The sequence below is a fragment of the Drosophila erecta genome, unplaced genomic scaffold (genome assembly GCF_003286155.1).
Source record: "Drosophila erecta strain 14021-0224.00,06,07 unplaced genomic scaffold, DereRS2 tig00000021-arrow-pilon, whole genome shotgun sequence".
In the NCBI taxonomy this organism is placed as follows: domain Eukaryota; kingdom Metazoa; phylum Arthropoda; class Insecta; order Diptera; family Drosophilidae; genus Drosophila; species Drosophila erecta.
Genome location: NW_020825198.1, coordinates 3911836 through 3937091, shown reverse-complemented (window position 1 = coordinate 3937091; position 25256 = coordinate 3911836). Strand labels below are relative to the sequence as shown.

Here is a 25256-nt window from a genome sequence, read left to right as displayed (position 1 = left end):
CAAATTCCGAATTCCAGCCAAGTATTTTGGCCGGCGCCAAATATCGCCATTGACGTGAGCCGATGGCACATGATTGCTGGACGGCCGATGACGACCAATCCGGAATGTGCGGATCCATTCAAGTGGATAAGCCTTAAGGAGCAGCATTCCCGGAGGCGTATCCACACCATCCCATCGGACCAGCATGCCGCACCATCCAATTTGATCGTCATCGAATTCCGAAGCCTACGCTACTCTTGTTATTGTTGTCGCCTGCAATCGAAACACGAAAATGTGTCACATAAAAATGTTGAGAATATTTATGTGCAAAAAAATAATACCAAGAAGCCGTAAAGAAAAGAAAACATATGAATAAATGATAATTATAAATATTTGCCGCTTTTCTTTAAATATTTACTCGAACTGATTGATCGCTAAAATTAGATTGGCACGTAATCGAAGTATATTTTTGTACCTACAGTTATGGGAACAGTGCGGTTCGGAGCTGTAACACCGCAATTCGCATCTGTCAAGGTCGGCAAAGAATTTAACATGCCACATTGTTGCAAACTAAAATTTACCTTAAGTCTGCAGTTTTGTATGTTCCTCACGAAATGAATCCGCTTTTATATGAATTGAAACTCCTTTGACCAGAATTAATGTGGATTTGCCTATCCAATCCTTAGAATCGTGCCAATTTTTAGCAAAGGAGCACGTTAAAAAACATATAACAACATTTTTTTAGCAAAAACAGTTCCGAGAGTTTTCCACATTTTTTTATAACAGAACCTAGTTGGTAATTTGATAAGAAAAATTATTTAATTCAAAAATGATGTTGCCCATTTTAAGTTTACAATTTGGCTGAAAAATGGAAATACATTTTTTACTGAAACATTATTGAATGGATCAATTAATAAATGAGTGAGCCCGGCTGTATGTAATTAAGTTAATCTCTCAGACGGCCCTAAACATAACATAATCGTGCCAAGGTTCCTCGGGAGCTGGCAGTCTGCATGGAAAATGGAGATGGATGTGTTGGCTGGGCATCAGAAGTCACTCAGCCAGTGGCCGTCCCCCGATGATCCCGATGATTAATTGCAGCCAGAACTGCAGACGAAACTGCGACGACGACGAGGAGGAGACATCGTTGGCACGCGCAATCCGTGGAATTTGCGGAATTTGTGGCGAGCGCATTTAAGGCGCCCAGTGTTTAATTATGCATGCGGGCCCAGAACTTGCAGATAAATTAAGGCAGCGGACTTTGATGCATGGCTCCTGCTCCCTGCTCCCTGCTCCCAGCTGCCTGCTCCCAGCTGCCTGATCCCAGCAGCCTGATCCCTTCCCCGCCAGAGTTTCTGTAGCGCTCTGGCGCCAGTGGAAAATTTTCACTTGGCCCAATCTCAATTGGGCTGCGGAGATCCTTAAACAAGCCGGTTGCATTCAAACACTGCCAACTATCCGATCCGATGCGATCCAATCCAATCCGATACGGTACGATAAGATCCCAAAAGTCATAATTAAAAACATTGACGAGAGTGCGAGCGCGGCGAGTGCCAGATGTCTATGTAAAGGACAATTTATTGGGAGTGCGTAGAGCCAGAGCAGCAGGCAGTTGCACATATGTAAGTACCAACATGTGTCCACGATAGTATAATGATGCCCCATACATAGAACTACGTTCCGAAGCGGGCAGCAAGTAGCAAGTAGCAGCATCGCCACTCGAAGGGGGCACAAACACGCACATCGCGATCGGGATTGAGTTGCAGATATAGATGGAGATTGATGCCTGGCGCCGACATAACATGTAATTGAGTGTCGTGGACAATTATAGCCGCATCTCAAGTCCCCAATTGGCCAAAAAGCCGCTCGTACATCGCGCCAGAGCGCCAAGAGATCGGAGAGAGAGTAAAACCAGCAGCAGCAGCAGCAGCAGCAGTACATATCGCAACAGCGCCGCTGGCAGCAGCAGCAGCAGCAGCAACAGCAGCCGCAGCTAGCAGCAGCTAGCAAGCAGCACATACGAATCCTCAACGTTAGCATTTCCACTCCCAGTCGCAAAGAGACCGCCCTGCAATCTAGACGTGATCAGCAGCCCATCAATAAATAAAATACAATAGAGATATACTCGCGGTGTTCGGTTTGACAAATACAATATTTTAGAAGATTAATCCCGAGCATCGGCGATCTATATACGAGCGGGTCAGGAGGTCTAGCAGATAGGAGGAGGCGGAGGAGTAGCAGCTCCAGCTCCAGCTCCATCTCTCCATATCCCAGTCGTAAAGATTCGATTCGATTCGATACGATCGATCCATCCATCCAGCCATCGATCGATCGATCGACCGAACCGAACCAAACCGATCCGATCTTGAAGTGTTGTGCGCGTGTGTTTTTCGAAAGATCTTCAAAAGTGGTGACAGTGCGGCTTTGAAATCCGATGCCAGCGGTTCAGAGAATCAACGAAATCCTGCTGGAAAACCGAGCTGCCATGGAAACCCCCGCACGCACGCATATGTGCGCCTAGTGGGTAATTTCCCGAGTCTATCGCATTTTCCGAGCTGCCTGTTCGAACAGTTGATAATCCGCCGCCCGGGCGAATGCAACGTGTCCTGGTCTCGAGCCGGAAAACCGTGATTTGTGAACTGTGAACTGAGATATCGTAGATAAGCAAGAAGTGTACATATATATTTTGTTGCTCTGGCCAAAGCATTGTGAAATCGCATACGACGAGTGGCTGAGATCACTCCACCAAAATGACTTCCCTCGTGTACACCGTCTTTCACCTGGCCTCGCTCCAGTGCTCCGTGCGTCCGGAGATCTCGCCCTGCACCTGCGAAACGGGCAAGGCCTGGAACCATGTGGAGCTCTCCTGCGAGAAACTGGAGTCCTTTAACGCCGTGGTAGACAGCCTGGCCAATAAGCTCAATGCCGACACCAACATCGACCTGAAGATCACGCACTCACAACTCGACGACCTGGAAATGCGATCGTTTACGGATATGAACTTCAACTTGTACAAGCTGCGGATGCAGTGGAACAGTCTCAAGTGAGTTGAGTCATCGATTCGGTTACATTTTTCGAGACCAGGAGCCAAATAGCTTTATAAGGGGTTTTCCAGTGTTTGCGTTCTATTACTATTTTCTAGAAACAGACTAACAAGTCTCAATTTATTCTACATTTCCCAACTAGGATCGTTTTTGTTCATTATTCACACTTCACACATTGTTAGCAAGGGAACAGAGTTGCACTGCTTTTCATATAGCATACATCTTAGATATAGCCTATGATAGTTTTGAAATATGGTGTTGTAGGTAGAATATATTTCTTGGTAGCGTGTGCCAAATTCTGGGGAACGAGGTGTGTCATCTATTGGGTAAACGTTCCTGCCATAGATCCAATCAAAATTTCTTTACCGGGGGGAGTTCAAGGCCAACAGCCAAGTTCCGCAGAAAGGCAGAATTTTCCGCTCGGCCGGCAATCAATTTAGGTTCCTTAAACCCAATAAAAGCCGAGCGAAAAATAATAATGCAAAATGTACACAAATTTCAATATGCTTATGTAAATGCACGAAAAAATGTGCTCCTCAGATCGGTTTGGGTGCCCAGATCTTGTTTACAGCCATATAGATACTAAAACAATAACAATGTCGTTTGTTTACGTCAAAGAGCCCAGTGCCGCCGACGCCTCATTATCTATGGCTCAATTGGGCAAATTGCGAAGGAGAGGAGGATGACTTGGAGATGGTGCAGTCGCAGTCGCATCTTAATTGCCGCCCAGATGATTTAATTTTTCAATTAGGAAGTAGAAGGCATTGAATTGCCGCTAATTCCCAACGGCCAGCGGACACACTACCAACTATGGGATGTCGATTCAGCTCGATTCTCGTATTCTTCTTGTTCAATTGATAACAGCAGGCTCTTATCACCTACGAAGTATTTATATAGGATTTTGCTATGTACTTGCCGTATGGCTGGCGGTATACGGCGTATACTTAATGCGTACACAAAATTGATAATTGCAGTTTATTGAAAGCGTCTTTTCAACGGCGCCTGCACGTTTTCCCACTCTGACTCTCAATGAATTTCAATTCACTGTCGCATTGTGTTTTATATATTGGCAATTATAAATAACGAGTATAAATAAATGCCTTCGATCCACCAATCTACCGAATCTGCACTTGCGAATATAGAAATAACATTCGAGCCTATTTCATAAGCGCCTGTCGCGGGTTCATTGATATTTGACTCCGTTGTTTTACAGCGACAGTCTCGATTCAAAACAATATATGACTCAGGATTCTTTGTGCCAAAAGAAAAGACAGCCGAAAATTCGAACACGAAAACAAATGTTTTTAAAAACTGTATTCAGTGACAAGGACCAGCGTTTGTTTCATTTATCAATAGCTTCATTCAGTTGTATCTTTGTCTTAGCCGAAATGAAATATCTCTTTGTTGTAGTCCATAGTACTAGACTCATTAATGTTTATTCTTAAAGAGCGCTTATCTTTATGGTTTTTGGGAGTCTATTCGAAATTTACTCGTAGCTGTGTGGGATGAAGCTGCGATTAGACGAACATGCTAAACACGTTTTAGTAAAATGGCAATTCATTGAAATTTTTTGAAGCACAAGTACAATTCAACAGATTGCGATCTTTAGGTTCTGGGAATATCCATTTCTTCTCTCAATCGGTTTTCTGAAATCATGGCAAATGCCCGGCTACCCCACGATTAAGCTATTCGATTTATCATTCTCCGAATGCAATTTGAGTGCTTGTATGAAAGGCGGCATGACTTAATTAGCCGACTTGATCGAATCAGTGTTATGCACCATCTCCCCAATCGCCGATCTCCCCCAGAATCCAGAATCCACAATCGAGCATCCAGTGGGGAGCGCGTGCCTCTGGTGGCAATGCCTTCGATTCTGGCTGCTCGGGGAACGCTTTTTACATTGATGTCAATTTATAACAATTGACCTATTGCCTTAATATCGCGCTTTGACCAAATCATGCCAGCCAGCCAGGAAAAGTATCGCCATCACACATGTGTGTGCGTATGCACTGGGAGAAATTAGGATAGACGATCTGGCTGCTAATATTGCACATACTTAGGTACACAGTTTTAATCTTTCAAGGGCAAAATAATTATCATAGTAATTACGAAATTCCTTTCTATACAACATGTATTTCATCGGCTTAAAAATTTATTTCCTGTGTGGCGCCATCTTAAAATCACAAATTTTTAAATACTTATACGCTGGCATGCATGAAATTCCCAAGCGGCTTCGTTTCAGAGATTCTCAGATTTTTTGGCGTTTCCGATAGACTTTGGAATGGGGGAAATCACTAAAAATCTGATGTTTAAATTCTAGGAAAATGGCAAATTTGAAAAGACATTGTAAGGAGTTGGCATTGGCATCAAACGCCTTGCCTTTATTGGATCCCACTGCACTGATGGATCTGGTCCAAGTACACATATCAGTACCATCCTAGCCCGAATGTAGACCACAGCTGAAAGCAATGTGTGATAAGAGCTTCTGTTTATTTGATTTTTTTACGACTATTAAATATGCCTAATGGCTGGCGCCAAAATAAATTCAACTTGAGTTTATGATCGCCTTTTACGATCGCCCATAATCAGCGAGCACTTGGGTGAAGTGTGGGCAACTATTGAATGGACATAAGGACATCGGGTGGATGGGATCTGGCAGAAGGAGTTATGTGGCCTTTTCGACAGATTGATGACTTTGGTCTGGTGCTTTCTCAGGCGATAAGCGATCAGTCTCATGCTCGGGGCCAACTATATGTGCATTATGTGTTCAATCACTCGCAGATTTGTTTGAGGCTATTGTTGCAGTGATCGCATTATGACCAGCATTATCGGAGTGCAGTCACAGCCCTGGGAAAGTGCGAAAAATGTTGAATGTTGCTTCATTCGCTTGCTGCCTGACAATTAATTATGATAACTACTCGTACATACATAATTTATTGGGTGTCGGTGTCCGATGGAATATTTCCAGCCGATCTGTCTGGCCCAAAAAGAGATAATGTGTCCGATGGAAACGGATTTAAGTTACTCAATCGGTGTTGGTAGCACAGCAAACAATAACAGAGCATTCAATATATCAACTGCTACTAGCACTCTAAAATGGAATGTTTTTGTTTTTGTTTTCAATTTCGATTTTGGGGTATATGTATACATGTATGCTATGCGGTTGGGGGCTCTCTCCGTGTTCCGTGGTCTTTGGTCCGGGGTCAGTCAAGAGCGAAGCAGGCAGTCCAATTGAATTTTATTATTACGCTCAATCAATGATCAAGGGGCCAGTTTAGGTCGTGTGACAATTATACCGCTGACGTTAAGGAATTGTGGATACATCTCTGCACGATCGCACACACCAGTCATCCATCCATCCATCCATCCGTCCATCCGTCCATCCGTCCAACCATCCCACCATCTATCCATCCAGCCAACCCACCATCTATCTATCTCGATATCTATGTGCTCAAGTTCGACGGGCTCATTATGGATACAGTATCGCAGTGTCTGAGCATCTGGGCAGAGCGTCCATCTCGGCCAGCTTCACTCATTACATAATCAAGGCTTGACAAGCGCAGCTCGCAGATAAAGTAGCACTCCACCTCCTCGGAGCCGGCAATCAATCAAGATCGTCTGGCTAAAAATAGAGCCTGCCTGCCAATCAATCTGCTGCACTGGCCACCGTCCATACATACGTCCATATTCCATATATCCACATATGTATATGTATTCCACATCATCATGGCAATAACGGGCGCCAAGGATTCACTTGGCACGCCATCCAGCCCAGTTCCCATCATGAATCTGCTGTTCTTGGGGGCCGTTTGGCGCCTCGTCGGCGACAACTTAATAGCCACCTGCAGACGTCGATAAAGATACTGATCAGGTGCAGCGGAGCGGGATGGGGCCATAGCCCCTGATAAGGCTGCGTCATCAGGTCCAAAGATAGACCAGGGATGCGAAACTCGATACGGGCCCATTCAAAACTAATTACAGATTGGCTTGAATCACTGTCATGGCGTGAATCAGATTTAGGGGGCATTGCTCTCGCACTATAACGATTATTGGAGTCATTCATAAAAACAATACATTTTCGAATTTACTAAGATTTTAATCTGCAATCGTGGGACGTCCGCCATGCGCAAAATTGCCAAAAATGCAAATGCTACGTTTATTACTTAGAAATGAATTGAACAAACGCCATTAAACATTCATTAACGAATAAACGCAAGAATTCTAAAAAATGTCGCCAAAACCGAGTGTTATCTATTGAATAATACATATGTACATATATGTTGCCTGATTATCGGGAAATACCAAACAAAATAAGAATATAGAAGAGATTAGGGAGCGCATCGCAAATGAATAATACTTTCAATCTGCGAATTCCTTGAATCAGCTTCAGAAGGTCTTTCCATCTGATAGAAATTGTCATTGGCATTGGATATTAGTTAGTGCAAGAGAATCCTTTGATTTTTACTGATAATCCATGGTCACCTTTCACCTTTGTTCAAAAGTCTCTTGAGGATTGGTGAACTGGATCCGAGTAGTCCTACTGCCTTTTTGGCCGTGTGTCCAACACTCGGCTCCCTCCGTCTAATAATACGAAATTGTAATGGATTTGTTTTGTTGCCGCTATTTATAGATCGCTGCCCGAGGTGCCGTTCCGCGGGTTATCGAATGTCACCTACCTAAGCATCGGCGACAACGACCTCGACGAGATCCCGAAGCACGCCCTGAGCCACATGCCGAGCCTTTTGACTCTGGACATTGGGCGGTGCAAGATACGGGCGGTGCAGCAGGAGGACTTCCGGGGCATTCAACGGGTGACGAACCTGATCCTGGTGAGCAACATCATCACGCGCCTGGACAGAGGATCCTTTCCCAAGAGCCTTCTCATCCTGCACTTGGGTAGAAACCAACTGGAGTCGCTCAATGGCTCGCTTCACGATCTGCACAACTTGGAGTCCCTGTTCATCAATGCGAATAACATCACCTCGCTGGATGACGAGCTGCCCGATGGCGGGCAGCTGCGCCTCCTGATGGCCCACAACAATAGGTTGGAACGCCTACCTGCCAACATGGCCGGCATGCACAGCCTGGAGACGGTCCACATACACTGCAACCAACTGAGATCCTTCGATCGCGTACTTCGCAATGCCGTCAATCTGTCCGAGGTCATGGCCGACAACAATGAGCTGGAGTACTTAGCCCAGGACGAATTCGCCACCTGCTCCAAGGTGGAGACCCTGCAGATGGGCTGTAACCACATCAAGTCGCTCAACTCCTCGCTACTGCCCATCCTTAAGCTGAAGAACGCCAACTTTTCATTCAACGACATCGAAGAGTTTTCCATGGCGGAACTGCACGGACTGCGTTCGCTGAAGACACTCCAGCTGTCCAGCAATCGCATCCAACGTCTGCTGCCCGATCCCCGTGGAGTGCAGGAGCTGATGCTTGTCAACCTGGATCTGGATAACAACAGAATCGACTCTCTGAATGGAGCTTTGGCCGGCTTGGGCAATCTGCGGATACTGAATTTGGCTGGAAACCGATTGAAACACCTCCAGGTGGGGGATTTCGATGGCATGATCCGTTTGGACATCCTCGACCTGACCGGGAATCAGCTGGCGGAGCTCAAGCCCTTGGAAATGGTGAGCAACTCACTGTCTGTAGACTATTGTGTACTAATTCGTATTGTTTGCATGTAGACTTTGTTGCCCAGCCTGAAAATCCTTAAGGTTGCCTACAACAATATCACCAAACTGGAACAGGACTTCAAGGGACTGCCCGTTCTGTGCCAGGCCAACTTGACCAACAACCAGATCACGTCCATATCAAGCGAACTCGTCACCAACACACGATGCAAAAATCACAATGTGCCCGGCAAACTGGAGATACATCTAGATGGTATGTCATCTAAGATTTCTTTGCTAGGTGCTCGGATTGCTCCTACCTTTTCCAAAATGACTATAGCCATTCATATGGGAAATTCGTTATATAAGCCATATAGAATAAGCCTAGAATTATACCTCCAATATAACTATAGCTCTGATGTTGATAAAAACTCTTTGATTCTTCCTCCAGACAATCCCATCATGTGCGACGTGGGGTTGAACGAGTTGTGTCGATTGATGGCAGACCAGGAGGCCCGAATTCGAGGTCGATCCCAGTGCTTTGAGAATGACCAGGAGGTGTGCATAGTACTCCCGATACTATACAATGTGAACCTGCCCATGATGTTGACCAATCTGAAGTTGGCAGGCGAGGCTCCAAAGCCAATGGTGCGGGTAATCATGCCATCGCTGATCAAGGCCAATAATGAGCTATTACCGCCACTCATTGCCACTCTGGGTAATCCAGTGCTCATTAGCACCGCATTGGTCAATCCGGTGATATCGCCACTACCAACACCACTTCTGCTGACCACCACTACGCCGCCATCACCTCTGCCACTTCCCGTGGCAGCAGAAGAGGAGAAGAATGAGCCTACCGCCGCGAATCCAGTTGCCACGGACAACACACAGGAGACCACGACTACCACAAGTACCACAACGACGGCAACAACAGAGACCAGTAGTCAGGTGGCTCCCATCGAGGTGATAACCACCACAGCACCCACCACGACGACCACCAGCACCACGACACCGAAACCCAATGAAACGCTGCCCGTGATTGTGGAACTGCAGGATCACAATGCGCAGGACACTCCAGACAATCAAACGGATGTAGGAGTGGCTCAGGATGAGGCATCTGCCCTGGTTCCGCCAGTGATTCTCGATCCCCTGCAGCAGGACCTGGAAAGGGAGAGGGAGCGCGAAAGGGAGCGAGAACTAGAGCGGGATCTGGACCACGAGGCGGTGGCCAAGACCGAATACGAGACGGTCGAGTACATCCCCAATCTGGTGCAGCCTCCGGTGGGCAATGATGCACTGACGCCGCCTCCGAGCAAGGCGAATGCGCTGGAGGAGGACTCCGAGTCGGTGCACTCCAACTCAGTGCACGCGGAGTATCCGCACGCGGCGCAGAGCCTCCAGATTCCCGAGGAACCGCCGGAGGAGTGAGTCCTGCGCTTGGAGGGGTTAGACTCCTCGGGGGAATCCCCCGAAAATAACCACATTATTTTACTGTAAATCGCAGACGGATGGAGGCGGTGGAATCGATGGAGATCGGACGGAGCAGCATGCAAACGGCGGAAGGAGCGAGTTTCGGATTTGTATGCCTTAAGTTAACTTAGTTCTTATGTTTTATTTAAGCCATCGCTAAATCGAACAGTTGTCGAACCAAACGCTTTTTTGTTGAGTTTTTTTCGTCGATTTGAATGCAAAATTCGATACGATTACCGGGGTTTTTCAATCCTGAATTCGGGACAAACGGACGAGGACAGTCTTATGATTTAAGCTTATTTGTTGGGGGCTCAATTTCGCGTATGTGTGTTTTGGCGTTGGCAAGCGGAACTCTTTCGGTTTTCAATTTCACGGAATTAAAAGAAATTTTCCAAAAATGTTAAAATTATATGGATTTAAAAAAAATGTATTCTTAATTCTCTTAAATGTCTAGAGCTGATTATATATTGATACATTAAAACACATAGAAAGGTGATACATTTTCTAAAAACAAATCTGAATATAAGTCGGCTCGCTTAGTATAATCATAAAAAAATGAAAAAAATGGTTTCGAAATTGAAACAAACCGTGAAATTAAAGAGCGATAGCATGACCGACAGAAACAGGAAGTTGGAGATATCGAATATGCAACTGCATATGCACATTATCTATATTTAATAACTGTATACACGTATGAACGTTGAACATCTACAAGTAGGTACTTAGAGTTAAACAACAGCAACAACAAATCGCATCGAGCTAATGTTAATAACGAAAAGCACTCACTCACACACAAACACACAAAACCACACACAAACACAACCGTAGCCGTGCACATGCACAAACTGAAAAAAAAATACGAAGAAAAAACGAGAAAAAATATTGTTATCAGTTCGTTAACAAAATGAGAAAATAGATTTTAGCGTGTAATTATACGAAAATGAAAATGGTATTCTAAATAAAATCGTAAATAAAACTCGAGTTTGTTGTTATCTTCTTTAAAAACTTGCCGCATTTTCTTGAAGTTATTTTTGATTAAATGATTAAAGTGCAAATCCAAAGTTCCTTTTTTGTTTTTGAAAATTTTATATTGGCGCCAACTCGTGTAACCGCTAACGGTTGAGGTGAGATCCAAAATACTCTAAGCTCACAATAACAAAAATATCACAATTAATTGATTTTAATGTTTTAGATGTTTAGACAGAACATTAAGTCTTTACGTTAGAAATAAATAAGTACAACTGTAAATAAATGACAAAAATAACGTTATCACTTTCACCCAAGAAAATTCACCACAATTTGGTAAGTTAGAAAGGGAAGTGCAATCGATAAGTGATGTGTGGAAGTTATCGATTATCATCGATAGCATGTGTATAAAACGGAGGACAGCGAAAACATACCAGCGAGTTATAATATTTAAATACGCGGTAGATAATTTGCAGTATTAGTATATTTTAAACATTCTCTTAATTATAATCCGAAATACTCATCAAAGTAAGATTTAAAAGAAAAAAAGCAGACAACGACATTAATTGTTGGTTTGAAGTTAGTAAATGGTTATTCGGTTTTAGATTGTACAAAATAGAAATGAATAATAAGAAATGAATATTATTAAGTAACAGAAATAAATTAGTTCATTTATTACCTAGTATTTTTAAAATACTAACATTCGGAACTGATAAGAACCGATAGGTGCAAGAATAAATCGATATCGCGATATTGTGAATGTATCGAGTGCCCATCAGTTCTGGTCCCATCACTAGTACAAAGCGAAAAGCAGAGAAAGAAATAATAATTCGTGTTTTGTGTGCAGAGTGCAGAGTGCAAAGGGTAAATAAGTTGCAATATCATCGCAATCGCCGTCGAGAGCCCTAAAAACCCGATAAAGTGCCAGGATTTTTGGATATCCATATCGTGCGCGCAGCTCCACTGTTTTCCCCCCTTTTGTTGACGTCGCATTGTCGTCATCGTCATCTTGTGACTTTGTCTATACGAGTCCGAAAAAAGAAAGAAAAGAAAGTCGTAAAATATAGAAAAGAAAACTAGTTGGGGAGGAGGAGTCGCACACACAGACACACACATAGACAGCCGAGCGGAGCCCCCACACACGCACACACACACACACACACACACTCACTCGTACCCCCAAAGGCGAACTGCAGTGAAGCAACAAAAACAACAACAACAACACAGAAACATTGCAGGTGAGCGAAAGAGTAAGTGGGAGTGGGCCACAAACATATTTCTCTCTCTCTTTCTCTTTGGGGCTTCTTTTTCTTAAATAATAATTTCCGTAATTATAGATCCCCTTGTCTAAACGTTATTCCCCGCTAACCGTATTTTATATTGATAGCGCTTCTTCGGTTTTTGTGTTTTTTTTTTTTTATAATTTGATAACTGCCGTTAGCCGGTCGAGTGATTAGTCATTGTGGATTCGGGGATTCGGGGTTGCCAGGGGCGTGGGTGGAAACAGGTTTATGTATGCGAGGGGGGCGGATGAGTAATGAATGAAGTTTCGCACATTCGTGTGCCCCCCAATCAGTGCGTCCGTGTGCGTGGCGTGTGCGTGTGTGGGTGTGGGTGCGAGTAGCTTGAGTGTCACAAATGAAATCTAATCGCATTTCTGGCTCGTTATCACACGCACACAGCCACAGAAAGCACCCATGTAGCCATTAATACATATACATAATATATTACATATATTATATAGAAATGATAGCTAATGTACGCCCGCATTTACAACAGCTGCAGCAACATTGGAAAATGCAACAGTGCCAAGCGGGGAAGGGGTGGCCGAGGGGCAGTGAGGAGGGGCCGGTGATCGTGTTGCACAGTGGGCAGCATCAGCGAGCGAACAGTGACCTTCGCCGCCAGCGGCTAACCCTTTCCACCTGTTTGAGGTGCTAATAGAAAAACATCTCAAGAGCCCAGATAACCGTAAACCAAAAGCAAACATTTCATCTGCGAAAGTAACATGGATATCTACAGACTGGAAATTCCTCGAATTCCAGATAAGCAGATGTTTAACAGCGACTTTTTTATTGTTATTTGGAACTTTCGTTGTACATATGTATATAATCTATTACTCTGGAAATAGTTTCAATTAATAGTTTTAATTAATTAATTTCTTTAAAATAGTAATTTAAATTCTTTAAATTCTTACCAATCGGATGCTATTTTCGGTGTTTAATAAAAAGAGCTCACAAATAAGTTTAGGTATTGAGTATATCAATTCAAACCTGTATTAAATGTTTCATTTTTGTTCGCCTCAAGATTGTAAAGAATTGAGTTCAACCTGTAAGATCAAAATAGAAAAGCTTCCCCGTTGTTTAATGAGATAAAAAAGTATATAGGAACAAAAGAGAACGATCTGTTGTGGGCTTACTGACAGGCTTTCATCAATATTTTCCACCTTAGCGGAAACATACTAAACGTCTGACAATAATGCCCGTCAAATAGCCTCGTGAATGTGGAATATTTTGCTCGCATTTAATTGCGTTTGGATATAACGAGCGATCGCAGAGTGATCAGTACCATCGCGCATATCAATCGGCGAACACCTCACACGCAGTAGCTCCCCATTTTGAGTTCAGTTTGGAGCATTTGGAGCATTTGGAGCATTTGGGGAGCTTTTTCAGCCTCTTGCTGCGTTCATTGAACCGCTGCCGTCAAGGCTCGCAGCCTTTGGAACAAAGTGATTCGCAACTCGTTCGCCATTCTGTTTGTTTTGATACCCACACAAGCACAGACGTATATTTTTTGGCAATAAAACGGCGACGTTTCGGCGAATGTCAAGTGCACAGAAACACAAAGAAAGCTTCGTCGTTGCTCTGTCTGCCGTCTGGCATTCAATTTGCTCAAGTTCAGGCCACCGTCACTATAAAAAAAAAAAACGATGAAGAAAAACAGACCACCATCCACACCGCGCCACCCACTTTTTCTTGACTCTTGCACTTCATTTGCGTAGTGTTTTTTTGCCCGTCTTACTGCGCGACATTTAATTAAATTATTTCGCCTTCCACTGGCGAAATGAAAACAAACAAACGAGGCAGACAAACGGCCCTTTTTCGCAGTGGATCGCTACTACGATCGGTCAATGAATTTCACTGCCCATTTACGAGTATTCATTCCCCCCATACATATATTCACTTGATTTCTCGCATAGCTCGAATGCCTGCGAAACGGGTTTATCTGTGAGATACAGTTTTAGGCGGGTTCGCGATGGAGAGAACCACTGCCGGCTCTTCTCGATATGTGTCAAGTGCGTTGTTTACACAAAAGATAAACAAATATAAATATAGACCCGTCTGACCGCATAAAGAACGGTGCTTATATCAGAAACTAAATGATTCTCCAGCTCATAAACTGGTTAATAGTCGTCGCTTAACTTTCAGTGTTTCTGAGATTTTCCTTGGGATAGCTGGGGTCAATTACTACCTTAAGTGCCGAAAGACCTTTATGAAAACATCAATAATTTCAAATTATTATTTTAAAATTTATTTCTAATCACTTTATGATAACTCGAAACAAGAAAGTGGTACTTTTTTTTGTTTTTTGGTCTTATCGATAACCCAATAAAACGGGCTATTCGCTTATCAAACACAATATTGCCTTTTCTGTGTATTGCTCGATTATATTGTTTTTAATAAATTTGAAAACATTATTAAGTGTGTGAAGTGCCACACACTGCGGCAATAAGGGCTTTTATCTACTTTTTGCCAAACAATGCACGTAGTTTTCTTATACTTAATCAGCTTCAATTCGTAACTGCGTCCTATTTATGTACATTCTCGTATGTTTTTCTTTAAGATCGGGAACAACATTACTTGTAATTCTACTCGAAGAGCGTTCGCTACTTTTGCAACTGAATCGATAGCAATTTGATTAGCCGGTGTGCATTTTTCGCTTTTAAAAATAGATGGAACCGCGCAAAGAGGGCGGTGAAAAATCAATTCATTTGCTATAAATTCTCGCTGTGGTTGTGGGTCGCCCTGTAATGCATAATGCAGTTTGGTCTGAAAATTTGCATATCCAGACATAGCCGCAGACGTTTGTCTGTCCACTTTTTGATTCTTGAGCCTTGGCTATTTGCACTTTTGCGGCTTCTTGTTTCGGTTTGCCATGGGTTAAGTTCAAGCAGAGGCTCTGGATGCAGAGGGTTAATGTAGCTCATGAGATAGATTAAGAACATTCCACGAAGAGGAATAAAAAAAGATAATATTAAAAGATAAAATTCTTGAAGTATTTTAATCTGTTTGCCATTACATTACTAGGCAAAATTCGAAATACAAACATTTTTGTACATATCTAAATTGTATAAATTGTTAATGGTTAAAATTCAATTGATGTTAAGCACTTTCGGTGGCAAATAAATTGTGTATTTATTTGTTCATTAAGTTTTTAAACATATATTGCTTTTTTTTGTGCTGTGTATTTCCTAGTCGACTTGGAAGTGTCGGGGGGTATACTCTTTGCCATGTTTTGTTTAATTTTTTTTTTGCCATGCTTTTCCTTTCCGTTTGCTTTTTGTTTGCCCGCAAATTGAATTATTTCTTCCAGAGTCTTTCGGACTGGGTGTATCTAGTATTGTAAAGTCTGGTGCGGTTTTTAAAGCAGCGCTTTAAAATCTCAGAGTTTCGTATCTCAATTTTTGTTTCAACATATGCTTTCACTTTTTTTTGTTTGGTGCACTTGAGTTTGGCGATTACTTAAACAATTAATTTGTGTGTTTTGCACTGTTGCAAATACAGTCACAACCGACATTTGACTATATATAAATATGTATATCCGTATGTGTACTCTTTTACTATGTATTTTGATTGTATTTATCTTGTATCTCATATATAGCTTGCTTTGGAGCACTTAAACAGCAATAAACATAAACCAAAACGAATTTAAAAACAAAAACAGCAAAAGAATCTATAGCTTATTCTAGCAAAAGTCCAAAGTTTTTGTATAGAAAATAAAAAGCCAAGTCAAACGCAAAAACAAACGAAAAGTAAGTCTCAATGTTAATTCATCTCATATAACTTCAATTTCTATTCCACAACAAAAAAATTATATATACCGCCAAATATAAATGGGACATATTGAACATATTGGATCCGATTCGATTTGAAACTTGAGTTTCAACTCTCACCACATCGAGCAGCAACACAGAGCAGCAAAACTCACCAAAGATATCACGTAACACCTTCCACATACGTTCCACACCCACTGGAACCGATTCGCCTTCACCGTTTCTGTTTGTTTTTGTTCAGATTTTGTAGTCCGAAACACACTTAACACTTTAGATTCGGAAACCCTCGCAGAAACTGTCAAAAAGAACCCAAAATCCCAAATTTACCACACACCGATTCGCATTAACATCAAAGCGGAAATCTTCGATAGCAAAACTAAAACCAAGATCAAATAACCCTTACCACAATCCAACCGATAAGCCCCCTATCCCACTAAACGTTTGGATAGAGAAGATATAACCATGTTAACACCCCTTTTCATCCTTCTTGTCACACAGTGAGAAAGCAAAAGGACGATATGCAGGTCAATGTCGCTGGTCTGCGCAGAAACATCAAGAACCTTGCGCACAACTACTCCGATGCCCAGGTGAGTGATCTCTACGAGCCATAAGCCAATTCAGCTATTTAAAACCAAACTTTCATATACATAGGTCAAAGTGCGCGAGGCCACCTCGAATGACCCGTGGGGTCCTTCGGCCGCCATCATGGGCGAGATAGCGGACCTCACCAACAATGTGGTTGCCTTTTCGGAAATCATGCAGATGATCTGGAAGCGTCTAAATGACCACGGCAAGAACTGGCGCCACGTGTACAAGGCACTCATTTTGCTGGAGTATCTGATTAAGACCGGCTCGGAAAAGGTGGCCCAGCAGTGCAAGGAGAACATCTTTGCCATTCAAACCCTGCGAGAGTTTGTGTACTTCGAGGAAGGCAAGGATCAGGGCACCCATGTTCGTGAGAAGGCCAAGCAGCTGGTCACTCTCCTCAAGGATGACGAGCGATTAAAGAACGAGCGTGCGAAGGCGCTGAAGGCCAAGGAGAGATTTGCCCAGCACCAGAGTGGATTCGGCAGCGATGGCTATATCGATGGACCATCACAACGAGATCTGCCGCCGGGCTGGCAGGAGGAGCCGCCCAAATCGGTCTCCGAGCTGGAAATGGTTCGTCCCCAGACGGCCGGCGAGGAGGAGCTGCAGCTCCAGCTGGCCATGGCCATGTCACGAGAGGAAGCTGAGCAGGAGGAGGCCAAGCGGCGCAGTGATGATGTGCGTTTGCAACTCGCGCTCAGCCAGAGTGAGCAGGATTTCAAGTGAGTAGATATCGTAGAGAACTTTTCTGATGCCAATACCAATAAAATTCTCTAATATTTTAGGGATCCAAACGGACGACCTATTCCTGCGCCAAAGAAGCAGGAACCACAGAGCCATTTGCTGGATCTGCTGGATATTTCTCTGGGCGCTACGAGCATCTCGAGTCCGCCGCTGGGCGCTGCAGGCGGCGCCCCCGCGGCTGTAGTCGATCCCTGGGCCACGCCTGGTCCGCGAGCTCCCAGTCAGCTGTCCGATCCATGGTCAGGTACATCCTCGCCACAAGTGGATCCCTGGAACCCCTCCGGTGCCCCCCGAACCATCATGGGTGCCGGAGTGCCGATGAGTTCTGCGCCATTGGGTGCAGGAGCTGGAAACGATGCCTGGGGTGCTCGCACTCAGTCGCCATCGGTGGCCTCGGGCTCCTCCAACGAGGGTTGGCTGCAGACCAATGGCAATGCCAACCAAAATGGACGTGGAGCCACTCCGGCCGGTGCTGCTGCTGAAGGCTGGCTGATCAAATCCACTGCTGCCGGAGCTTTAGGAGCTGCGCCCGTAAACCATGCGACAAATAATGGTAGCTCATCTTCTGATCCTTGGCTAGCAGAGCCAGCAGCATCAGCGGCAGGAGGAGCAGCAGCAGCTGGCTTGGCAGATCCCTGGGCAGGAGGAGTAGCACCTCAGACGGGTGTGGGAGCACTAGATGATCCCTGGAAAGCCCTGGGAACAGGTGCCATAAAGGTAAGCGGTGTTGTCATCTTTAATTTGATTATAAAATTTAAATTTTTTTGTAATATTTATGCAGATTATTGAACTGCTAATTTAATTTTTTTTATTTGTTGATGTAATGAATTAAAATACTCTGGTCCATTTCAGAAACAATCACCCGAGTTTGATGAGTTTGACTTGATTACCAACCGGAACAAGAGTGAGCACAGCAATTCCAACGCCTCCAACAACAACAATGGTAAGGCTTTCATAAGAGAACATCACTTCGAGCTTATCACCGTGAAACTATTTCCAGCTTCTCTGCTCGATGACATGGACCCGCTATCGGTGAACTACGGAAATGGAGCTATAAACAGCAGTATGCATCCGTCGACGGGCGCCACGGCAAAGAAACCTCTAAAGGATGCCCACTCTTTCCTCGGCGAGAACTCTGCGCTTGTTAACCTGGACAATCTGATCAAACCGATTGCGCCACAAACGCAAACGGGTAATCAGCCGACGTACAATCCCTTCAGCGACAACGTAGTGCCACCCAAGACGAATCTATTCCAGCAACAGCAGCCAGCCGTGAGTTGAATTTTGTGATTCGATTTAAATGCACATCGATTTGCTTATTATTTACATTTTTGGATGCTACTAGGTGCCGTCCATCAATCAGCTGAAACAACAGGCTCCGTTTTCAGTCAGCATGAACCAAGATCCCTGGGCACCTGTAATGGGTGGCGTTAGTGCGACTTCACAGGTGAGTTGCCAGAATTTGGCGGATTTTGTGCGTCTGCGGTGTTAGGGAAACTCTGCGTTCTTTTTACTTATATTTGAATTATTTTAATTGAGGTTTTGCTCTCTGATGACTTATCGATATTTCTGTTTACTCTTTGAAACTATCTTATCATTTCACGTCTGCATTTTGTTTCCTTTTACTATCGTTTGTCCTTCTGTCATTTCGTTTTGAGCAACTGTTGCATGTAAAACCCGATATCCCAGCCAAAACTTCCGCCTCCCGTGCGTCCCACTAGCCTCAATTTGGGGACCTCGTCCGTGGGTGAATTTCAGCTGTTGAGTGCGTTTAGTAATCCCATCATTCCCTCCGCCAACATCCACCAGCCACAGCCCAATTCGCAGGTCTACAATTATGCGTATCAAAGTAGCAGCAGCAGCAGCAGCACCAATATCCTTGGTAATAGCAATATCCCAAGCAATATGAATAGCTCCACCAGCAACAGCACCCTACACAGCTGCTACGCAAGTCCGAGTCCGGGCGTCGATGGCATTCGCAACATGGATATATTCAACGAACGTCCATACTATAATAGTCCAACAGCACCTGCTGATGATAGCTTTATGTACAACAGCAAGGATAATAACAATATCAGCAGCAACTATGGTACTCCCAGACTTTATTCAAGTTTTGCTGCCAGCTATAGCAGCGCCCTATCCGAATCTCTGGCCGAAACCCCTGGAATTAGTGTTGCTCCCCTGGGTTTTGTGGCCGATCCTGTCCAGAGTTTTGGCCCCCCAGCCTCGTCGGCCAACTGCAAGCTGGAAGTGAGTTTGCTGCCTCTAAAGTTGACGCTGCTGCCATTCCCACACTACCACCCTTGCAAGAAATTGTTGCTTATTGTTTAGCTTGCATTTTGGTTTTGATTTGATTTGATTTATTTCGTTGATTTAGTTTTCTTTTTGTTTGTTTTATGCCATTATGAGTACTATGAGCTGCTGATTGGGGAGTGCAGCACAGGGTTTCCCATGCTGCTTCCCGGAGAATACGTACTCATCCTAACCAGAAGCTCTGCTAAAACCCAGTTGATCCATAATATTTTCTAATTGTAGCCATCAATGGAGGCTTGGACGCTTAAATAAAACATACAATAAGCAATAAATGCTAATGGGTAAAACTGTTTTTCGAATGTGCATGCTCTTCTATTTAACTCGTAGAATTCCCTCTAACAACTAAAACTATTAAACCAATAATGTAAACCCTGTAGTTGGCTCAAATATCCTAAACTCAGCATGTTGTTCGCTTTTATCTAGTAACTCAGCTTGTGCGTACTGAAATACGGGAATCAAACTAATGAGATATTGCATTTTGCAGCAAAATAACAACATGCCGTGGATCAAACCGGAAGCAGCTACAAATCCGTTTTTGTCGTAAATTGGCGACGATCAATCAGCAACAATGTAAGCAGGAGCAGCAGCGGGATCATCAATTAAGGGAAAGTCAACTAATAAAGGCCTGACTGGTGTATAAGAAGCTGTCCAATAGCGTTAGCAACAATAGCAGCAGAAGCAACCAACTTTAGCCCTACATAACTGCAGAGAGGGAAATATGAATTAATTAATAAATTATGTGTAAGGAAGTATTATTAAAGTGTAAAATATGTGATGTATGAGAGAGAGAAAGCCAAGATCCAGCGAAATAGAAATTGAGGAGTTAAACAGAAACAGCAACGACACCCAGCCAAGATGAGTAGAGAACTGTTGCGCAGGAAGCTTACAATTAAACTGAACTTGAGTCTAACACATTTGCAATAACTAAATCTGTAAACCATCCCATAAGAAATCGCAAGGCATCCCCGACGCCATTCAGCTGACTATGAAATTACTCTCCCTACGATTCACACTCTAAATTTAATGTTTTTAAAGCTCATGGGTATATGTGCCCCACCTCCCCTGAAGTTGTGTGGTTGTTGGGGAATCCTTCACTGTCAGTCTTCAAGTACTTCCTTAGTTGATCACTTACTGTTAATTAATTTCTATCCTTGTTGGGGCAAAAATCAAGAAGGCAGACGGTACAGAGGAGATACAATCGAGTCCAGAACTAATGATGCAAAATGAAATTTAAAAAATTGTTATATAGCTTTAAAGAATGCATTGGTAGAGAGAACATGTGCAAAACCATGTTAAACAAATTATGTGTGCTTGTAATTGTACATTTTTTACGTTCATTTTTGTAAAATTTATTGTGCGCGCATGCTGCAGAAACCAAATACAATTATTAATGGCTTTTGGCTATCGATTTTTAAACACATTTTTACGATTTTTTCGAGTTGACAGTTGATTTGTTTGTGCATTCGCTTTTGGTCCACCTTCAAGTCACCAATGCATACGCGAGTTTGCTGTTGAACATTTTTATAGCGACTAGTTTAAAATTTACAAAAACCTTTGAACACATATACAAAGAACAAGATTACGAGAGCAAATCGAAAACTAAAACAAAGCAAACAGCAAAACAAAATGATGGTATACATTTAGGTTAGAATACGTAACGAATTGTATAAGCTTAATGATAAACAAAATATACATATATATATATAAAAGAAAGCCGATTCGGTGTGAAATTATGCTTAAGAGATTTACATGCCTGACTAGCAAGCGTATACACCCCACAACACTGATAACCTTTTATATATATGAACACACACACACCCACACCCCCGAAAATCACATATACACTTGCAAAACTGCAAATTTTAAGCATATTTTCATATTATTAAAATTTTATTTTAACTAAAAAAACAAAGCAAAGCAAATCCATGTAAAAGTCAGACCACTTTTGATGCTCCCATTGCACAACTAAGCGGGTGGCGACTGAGTGTGCCAATGCCCGGGGGCCTCCACTTGACAGCCAGCGCCAGCATTCAACACTTTGTTGGGGGCATCACACTCGTGTCGGATACACAGGCGCAGGCGCAGGCATAGACAATACCAATCCCAATACCAATCCGCATCCCGATCCCGATCCCAGCAGCAACGGCAGCACGATTATGTTAATTTCGGGGGACGCCAGAGTGCAGCATTAACGGAGCACGCCCACCGCATATGGCAGTGATATTTTGGCCAGCTGGGATTGGGATTGGGATGGGGATGGGGATGTGGGGATGTGGATATGGAATCGGGATGGGGCTGGATATGGATATGGATTGCTGGATGTGGCTGTTGCGCAAGTGGCCAGCTAGCTGGCAGGCTGGTTTCGGTTTTGATATTTGACATGCGCCAGGGGCCATCAGGAAACTTCGTTTAAATGAAATCAAAATGCACAAATACATAATTTACACAAATTTGCCGTCGAGCGGCGGCGGTACGAGTTTATCGCCTTGGTTGGGCACGAGAAAGAGCGGCTTCTCAGATGGCTGGGAAAACGCTGGCGGATTGTATAATGCATCGGGTATTCCAGGAGCGATGAGCAACCAGCAGATGCAGGAAGAACTGACTTCCGAGCAAAGTGGTACAATGAGAAAGAAATAAATAAAAACTCTGTTGCATATATTGTTTAATTTTAATATGCCACATTCATTTTCCAATCACTTTCCAGGACATTGAAGATCCAGGTTACATAGTTGGCTAGTCTAGTGTACACCCCTGGAAAATGTGGGTCAGCACATCCATGAGCAAAGGATACGATTCCATAGCTAATGCCGCGGTGAACCAAGGGAGCCCCTGAGTCGCCGTAGCAGTGATCTCGTCCAGCTGCTGCTGCACACACCATATCATCCGTAATGGGACGATGCAGATGGGAGTACAGTCGCTGGCAACGTCTCAGATCAATAACTTCCACCATTGTGCCACGTAGTCTGGGTTCCGATTCACTGTCAGTGGCATCTTGATAGCCCCAACCGGCAACCCAGAGGGTTCTTGGAAGTATGTTAAGACCCGGAAGCTTCACCACCTGAATATTTGCTCCCAAACTGAAGGGTTTACCTATCTTCAACAAGGCGATGTCGTTCTCCAGCGTCCGTAGATTCAAATCTGGATGAAGGATAACACTCACTACGTCCCTTCTCTGACCACCCTCATCAGTGAAAGTAGATCCTGCGCGAACGGAGTAGCTATCTGGATAGTGTACGCAATGTCCAGCCGTGACCAGCCACTGAGACGTAATCAATGCCGAAGTGCAACTATAGTTGCCATGCACCACGATCGAAGCCAGCCATGGTGTAAGATGAATGGGCAGCTCCACTCCACCCACAATCCGTTCCTGGGTGGATGAAGCGCAGGTTTTATGCCCACAAATGAGCAGTAAAATCAACGCCAAAATTTTCATCATCCGTACAGACCGTAAAGAACGAGTAATGGCCGATAACTGAAAGTCGACTTCTTGACCCTTGGGCGCGAACTCTATGCTTGCTGGGAATCAAGAATGCTAATGAACCCAGGTTTGGCATGCGAACTACTGTATTTGGCATGAATATTAATTGGCGCTATAAATACCACATTCTATCACTTGGGGGCTTGACAACGCAAATATTGAACTTATTATTCAAGTAATATCACAAAAGCAACAAATCAAGTTATAAAAAACTTAATCTATAAAGAAACTGATAGACTTTTTGTTTGACTGAAATGGGATTTTAATTGTTTTTTGCGACCATCTTAATCCAGCGAGTATATTGCAACACACTGACATACACTCCCGGATATTTGCCACTGGCACAACCGATTCCGAACGACGTCACTCCGTAGAGCACGCCATTGTGGACCAAGGGTCCTCCGGAATCTCCGGAGCAAGTGTCTCGGTGCTTTCGCTTGGCGCAGATCATTTCCCTGTAGATCTTGATCCCGGCGCCCCGATAATCCTGCTGGCACTGGGCTCGACTCACCCTGCAAACGATAACACCCCGCAGATATCGCTGGGCATTCTGGGCGTTGGGTGAGGTGAGACCCCATCCGCTGGCCAGGTAACATTTGGGAAATTGCTTGGTTCTCGTGGAGGGAAGCTTCACCTTCTGTACACAGCGGCCGAGATGCAGTGGAGTCTTTAGCTTCATCATGCACAAGTCATTCTTCATGGTGTATTTACTGTAGTGCGGATGGCACACAGTTTTCTGAACCTGTAGAAGCTGACCACCTCTTCTCTGCTGCGTTGAGCCCGCTCGAACTGTATAGCTGCCAGAACTGCCAATTTTGCAATGCTGGGCAGTTAGAATCCATCGCCGATTAAGTATAACACACCCACAAATGAAGTATTTATCAAAGTGCAGAGCACACTGGTATGGGGCTCTGGTGCACTTGATCCTCTTGCCGTTCACAATTCGAGTGGGCAGGTGGTCCTGTGCTTCCAGAGCATTTATGGCGGGGTTAGTGGATATATTTCCAGGCAAAAAAGTCTGGGGCCTAATTCGTGGCCCTTCATAAAGCAGATAGTGGGTGCCATTGTCTACATAGTAGCCAGTCCAATTGTTTGGTTGACCACCTGCCATCAGGACGCACACATTCGCAATAAGCACTATTCGCGATAAACTTGCAATCATTCTAGAACACGTTTCTACAACTGATCGAAGCAACGATCGCCTCTCGACTGAACTATCTTTGAAGAATAGCTCACCTTTTGACCTCTTAGTTCCCGGTTCTTTAATCTTTTTATATTTTATATTGTTGACCATTTATCTTTAGCTCCGTTGAAGTAGGCTAAGCTAATTAGCGAATTCTGGCAAAAAATTAACCTGCAGCGGTCAAGACGAATTTGAAATGCTGTCAATTTTTGTCATAAGCCACGCTTATAAAAATTTTCCTTAAATCGAACATTTTAATTGCTTTATAGTTTGCCGAAGAATGATATTTGAAAGCAATGTAAAGGGTGGTAATTTAATTGATTTCGTAACAATTCTACTATTATTATACCAGTTACTCGTAGAGTAAAAGAGTAAAATAACTTATCTTAATCGGATGTTGAAGTGGCATACCTCTTTAAAAATCTGCATTCAAATCTAGAAATATATTTTTTTTTAATTTTTTTGTAAATTTTTTGATGTTATTATGTAGAAATTCAAAAATGTCTCAAGGCTGAAGTTTTAACCTCCATAACTCAACTTATCTTAATCGGATTTAGAAGTGGCATACCTCTAAATGATTCTTGAGCAATCATCTACAAATCTGCATTTAAATTTAGAAATATATTTTTTTTTAATTTTTTTTGTAAATTTTTTGATGTTATGATGTAGAAATTCAAAAATGTCTCAAGGCTGAAGTTTTAACCTCCATAACTCAACTTATCTTAATCGGATTTAGAAGTGGCATACCTCTAAATGATTCTTGAGCAATCATCTACAAATCTGCATTTAAATTTAGAAATATTTTTTTTTTTAATTT

The 25256-nt window shown here is 43.4% G+C and overlaps 4 protein-coding genes across 8 annotated transcripts; 2 read left to right on the top strand and 2 right to left on the bottom strand.

The window, feature by feature from the left end:
- Positions 1 to 1960: 1960 nt before the first annotated feature.
- Positions 1961 to 10663, top strand: LOC6544070 (leucine-rich repeats and immunoglobulin-like domains protein 3). Its single transcript, XM_001971393.3, has 4 exons — positions 1961 to 3022; positions 7654 to 8662; positions 8720 to 8918; positions 9096 to 10663. Exons 1-4 carry the CDS (start codon positions 2730 to 2732, stop codon positions 10070 to 10072), a joined length of 2478 nt encoding a protein of 825 aa, XP_001971429.1. The 5' UTR covers positions 1961 to 2729; the 3' UTR covers positions 10073 to 10663.
- A 1147-nt stretch (positions 10664 to 11810) lies between these two features.
- LOC6544069 (epsin-2) lies at positions 11811 to 21194 on the top strand. 5 transcript variants are annotated; one of them, XM_015157950.2, is made up of 10 exons: positions 11811 to 12318; positions 15962 to 16112; positions 16632 to 16720; positions 16785 to 17443; positions 17507 to 18182; positions 18318 to 18408; positions 18466 to 18737; positions 18811 to 18912; positions 19275 to 19715; positions 20263 to 21194. In XM_015157950.2, coding segments are annotated over exons 2-10 (2391 nt in total). In that variant the 5' UTR covers positions 11811 to 12318; positions 15962 to 16111; the 3' UTR covers positions 20323 to 21194. The 5 variants fall into 5 exon arrangements, with proteins under 5 accessions (XP_015013436.1, XP_026832483.1, XP_026832482.1 ...); XM_026976682.1 differs by lacking the exon at positions 15962 to 16112; XM_026976681.1 differs by lacking the exon at positions 15962 to 16112 and having other exon boundaries at positions 11811 to 12330.
- Positions 21195 to 22446: 1252 nt separating this feature from the next.
- On the bottom strand, positions 22447 to 23211 carry LOC6544068 (trypsin beta). The gene has a single exon (XM_001971391.1). The coding sequence runs from the start codon at positions 23209 to 23211 to the stop codon at positions 22447 to 22449; it is 765 nt and encodes a 254-aa protein (XP_001971427.1).
- A 307-nt stretch (positions 23212 to 23518) lies between these two features.
- On the bottom strand, positions 23519 to 24418 carry LOC6544067 (trypsin alpha-3). The gene has a single exon (XM_026976944.1). The coding sequence runs from the start codon at positions 24416 to 24418 to the stop codon at positions 23519 to 23521; it is 900 nt and encodes a 299-aa protein (XP_026832745.1).
- Positions 24419 to 25256: the final 838 nt, after the last annotated feature.